Source organism: Fomitiporia mediterranea (assembly GCF_000271605.1).
Source record: "Fomitiporia mediterranea MF3/22 unplaced genomic scaffold FOMMEscaffold_12, whole genome shotgun sequence".
NCBI lineage: Eukaryota > Fungi > Basidiomycota > Agaricomycetes > Hymenochaetales > Hymenochaetaceae > Fomitiporia > Fomitiporia mediterranea.
The window spans coordinates 1,260,488-1,264,854 of record NW_006760397.1 but is presented as its reverse complement, the minus strand read 5'-3'; the positions used below and the strand labels follow the sequence as shown (position 1 = coordinate 1,264,854).

The window sequence follows — 4,367 nt, the reverse complement described above, 5'->3', positions numbered from 1 at the left end:
TATACCGTGAAAAATGAGAAACATCCCGGTTTATCCTCTGCCTATGACTCATTCCCCTCTCTTTATTGCTAAGAAATTTTTGCCAACAGGCGAATAACGATCTACTGGAAGGTGGAACTGGACAGGAAAGCGGGATCAGTGCAACGAACGGTCATCGCGTTCATTCTATATTTAGAAGTTCACTTTTGGTGGCTCAAAAGCGTGGGAAAGGAAGTTGCTTCCTCATGCTTCCTCATACTTCGTACCTTGATTTTTACGCTGTAGTACGTTGAACAGTGATAAGTATATCAGATACTTTATGTGTCATATACACTGCTAGAAATATTTATGTGGGGAGTAATTGCCGGATTCTGCTTTAGTTGGTAAGTTAATGTTTGCCCTTATTTCATCTCCCCTCCAAAGGAAATTATCAGGAGCTCAGTGGCAATACAATATAAAAGCGTGCAGGATGTCACCCCTCCCCATTCTCTCCACCTCTCTCTCTCTCTCTCCATCTCCTCACTCATTACACTCTGTCTCAGTGTTTCCTCATCATCCTGTAGAGTTGCATGTTGTGACTCACTTGTGAGACAGTGCAATGAGGGAAGAGATGGAGGGCTGGGAGCCCTTGACCTTCTTCTGTCAGCAGGAATGAAAGAATCCGAAATATCTTCATTGGATTTGTCCTTGCCCTTGCCCTCGCCCTCGCTCTCATCCCGAACGCCCATCAACTCGTTTGGTGGTGTTATGTCCTCTATCATTCCTGGAGGAACAATTATGAGGGATCCGTCACAGGACTGAACATCCACTGACTGTGCACGTAGCGTTATTATCGGTGTCGAACTGGTCGAGTCGACTTTATCCCTGTGATATGCGTTGTCTCCGATCATTAGCTCTGGTGTACTACGGTGAATGTCATACAGGAACGTAACCTCACTTATTGGTCCAGTTTCCAGGATCAGCATGCTCCAAACACATGGTAGCCGTGGGCCGAAGAGGCCTCTTCATCCTCCATTTTTATCAGCGTGAACTCTACTCCACTGGCCAACGTATCTTCTATTGTTGATGCACAGTGTAGGGATGGCAACCTTGCTATCCTGTTGCTCTCGTATTTTCCCAAGTTTGCAAGATCATCGGAAAGGACGATGCTGCGTGATAGCAGCTGCTTAACGTTGGTTGCACCCATTGCATTATTGAGTGATATGGAACGGGCATTGGACGGCCTTATACTCCGCTTCTTCGTTGACCCAGACTTGTCTTCTTCGTCATCTACACCCTTGATTTGATGCTTCCTGCCCACCCAGACAGTGCAACCATGCGAAGTCGTCCCTTCACTCTTCTTACAACTCTGACTGTGGCCTCGCTGCTTGCGAACCTTACGCTTGAGTACAGGCGGGATGGCAACGTTAAGAAGTTCTAGGTTTTGTGTCAGCTCTATGCTGCACTCATATACAGTAGTCCAGCTAATCGTCGCAAGGATTTTGCAAACCTTTGTTGGAAAGGCCCAAGGCTTGTTGCTTTTGAATTTCGGGTCTATGTCATTTGCAGCTTGCTCTGTTTATGGTGCTGAAGGCATCATTACGGACATTGATGGAGCTAGAGGTTGAGGATTTGGACGAATTGGAGAAATTTATACTTATGTTCAAGAGCCAGAGTATACATGCGAATTGCGGCTGTCTGGACGACCTCCGAGAGACGCATAATGGTTCCGACGTTCCGGATCTTCCTGCTTGCTAGAACAAATTCGTGACTGTGAGGACCATGTCACCAAATCAAACTTGAACATACCATTATCAATTGTCTGCTCTCGAGATTCAGAAGTGTTTCTCTTCCTATACGGAACTCCCATCTTTGCATGTGCTAAGCACAACAACAATAACAACACATAAACATAACTTAGTTTAACCTCAACTTCACGAACACCAACTGTTACTCACTTGCCCCCTGCCCTACAAACGACCCCTGCACAATCGCCGCACCACTCGACGACTCGCCAAACACAACTTCAGACACAATTGCATTCTCCTCAAAGACCGTCCCGCAGCCAACACAGAAATCGTTGCCTGCTGCATTGTATTCTATGATCGTACCACCACACACTGTCTGTTCAATTTTATTTCAGCGCTGACATTCACAAGTAAAAGAACTTTGTAGGAAGCATACCATTCCCAGTTAATAAAGATCTAATAAAGATAGGCCGGGATATCTAATAGTAAGAGAACAGAGGGAGAACATCACCAAAATGTGCAGAATCTGACAAGGCAATATATTTACATGTAGAATTTATAAGCAAATATAAGGATCCACCATATGTCAAAATATATGTCTTAGCATTAAATCCACATACATTTTCGTGTTCGTTTTGGTGATGAAGGAGATGTGATAAAGTCGGACTTGTGCAATGTGAACCAGAAATTGAAATGTGTGCGTGGGAAACAACTGACACATTTTGATTCAGCTGCTGTTACCATTTCAAACTTTAACTTTAACCCGTCCTTTTCATTCTAGTGCACAAAAAGAACACTATTAACGTTTTTTGAGGATTAAAGTTGGCCCCTGATGGCCCACGAGTCAAGACTAACAAAGGCAAAAACAAGCTCGAGTAATAAACGCGAACGGTACGTTTTTTCTCTCAGTTCTCACCATTCCGAAGTAACTTGCTTACGTTGACTAACAAGTCTTCAATCGATTTCGGCTGAATCCGCTGCGAAAAAAAACTCAAAAGCCTCGCGCGGGAGTTCATAGATCGATATCGCTACCTTTGTACCATTAAAAACGCTCTGGGGTGGTGTTTTTGCGATGTTTCTCATCTTTTTGCATACTTTGGCCTCTCAGTGAAGCCCGCTGAGACAATGAACGTTCAATCCGTCCATTCATTCGTAAGTCCACTTTCCATTCGTATCCTAGTTCAACACATTAATAAGGATTTAGGATGAGCGTGCTAGGCTTTCCAAGTAATCCTCTGTGCGACTATTCAAGGGCGAGCCCACCTCGTTCTTGTCTCCGACTGGTCCAACACCAGCGCTAGCCGATTGCGTATTTGACGAAAGTTCGGCATGGATCGTGGAAGTCTGCAAACCTGGTAACTTGCTGAGCTGTTGTGCAAGACCTTCCATCCCGTCGGATCTTAAACTCGGTTCCATCATTCACCATGTGGTAGGCTTCAGTGATTGCGTGACATCGCCTTGTTGGTGAGCAACGTCAGCAACAGGATTAGCATATTATCGTACTGAATTCATTTTATCAGTTCGAATGCTTATGAGTTTCCCAAAATTTCCGCATTCATCGTGACTGTAGCTTGCCCCGGTAGTGAAGAGATCCCTTGCGGCATTGAAACAGAGCGAGTCCATTTGTGAGTGACGTTTCATTCCCTATCCCGGTAGTGTGTTTATTAAATATGAATAGGAGATGTGCACTCCAGGCGTTTTTGACCAATCTTCTCACCTTCCGCGGAAATGTACGGATCTTCTGACTTGGAGAATTTGTGCGATGGCTGAGACTCTCTACTGTTGTCTCGCGCATAATCTTCTTGATCTTCGTTTCTGAAGGGCATTTCGACCAACCAGATTATGAGGAGGCTAGAGTGATCTCGAAAGATCAGCAAGTTAAAAGCCGACACCGAATCGGGCATCATTTTTATATAATTACATGGAGAAGGAAGCCATTGGCCGTACAGGAAGTGCGAAACAGAGAGAAAACAAAAGAGGAAACAAGAGATACAAATACAGAAACGAGTACAAGTACAGAGCAGGTGGAGGACAAGAACTACTGGCGGAAAGTCAAGGAAGGACTTGGTGGTGCAGTCGCGACAGCGGGAAGTAGAGACAAATGTGCCGAAAGTGATGAAGGGCTATCGCCGACGTTGTTGTACATACGCCCGGCAGTCGTTCAACTCGCCATTGCATCGGAGGACACTGTCGAGTTGCTGACATACACTTCGGAAGACTCGGATAAATTACGGATAGTGTTGGAGAGGCATTATCTAGCAGGGAGCAGACGTCCAGCTGACGATGGTCGATATCAAAGTCTGTGGTCGCGTTACGGACACCGGACTAACAAGAAGGCAGACATAAGAAGCCAGGAGGGCGAGCAGGCCGACTTTGCGGTTCGTTACCGTAATCGAGGTGTGGAATGATCTCTTGATCGTATGCATTTTCCTCTGGACGGCTGTCGAGATGAACGATAAAAATACGAGACCTCTAAGCTTGGTCGGATATGGTCGTGGCGCTCAAGGCTGTATAGAGCCGCTTCTTTTGGTGACATCCATACGAACTATCTAGCGCTTTCTGTCTCCTCTTCACGCTGGGGAGTTGACAATCGTGATACGGAGTGTGACGGAGGAAGAGATGGAGGGCTGGGAGCCCTGGACCTTCTTCTGTCAACAGGGA

At 45.7% G+C, this 4,367-nt stretch overlaps 2 protein-coding genes across 2 annotated transcripts; one reads left to right on the top strand and one right to left on the bottom strand.

Annotated features, from left to right (window-relative positions):
* Window positions 1-1,499: 1,499 nt before the first annotated feature.
* Window positions 1,500-2,082, bottom strand: FOMMEDRAFT_22986 (uncharacterized protein; the record flags this gene model as incomplete). Its single annotated transcript, XM_007270116.1, has 3 exons — window positions 1,500-1,712; window positions 1,768-1,839; window positions 1,917-2,082. Coding segments are annotated over 3 exons (375 nt in total), but the record flags the coding sequence as incomplete, so codon positions are not given.
* A 749-nt stretch (window positions 2,083-2,831) lies between these two features.
* On the top strand, window positions 2,832-4,114 carry FOMMEDRAFT_160574 (uncharacterized protein; the record flags this gene model as incomplete). The annotated part of the gene is made up of 5 exons (XM_007270241.1): window positions 2,832-2,858; window positions 2,959-3,170; window positions 3,227-3,323; window positions 3,385-3,463; window positions 3,528-4,114. 5 exons carry the CDS (start codon window positions 2,832-2,834, stop codon window positions 4,112-4,114), a joined length of 1,002 nt encoding a protein of 333 aa, XP_007270303.1.
* Between the last annotated feature and the right edge of the window lie 253 nt (window positions 4,115-4,367).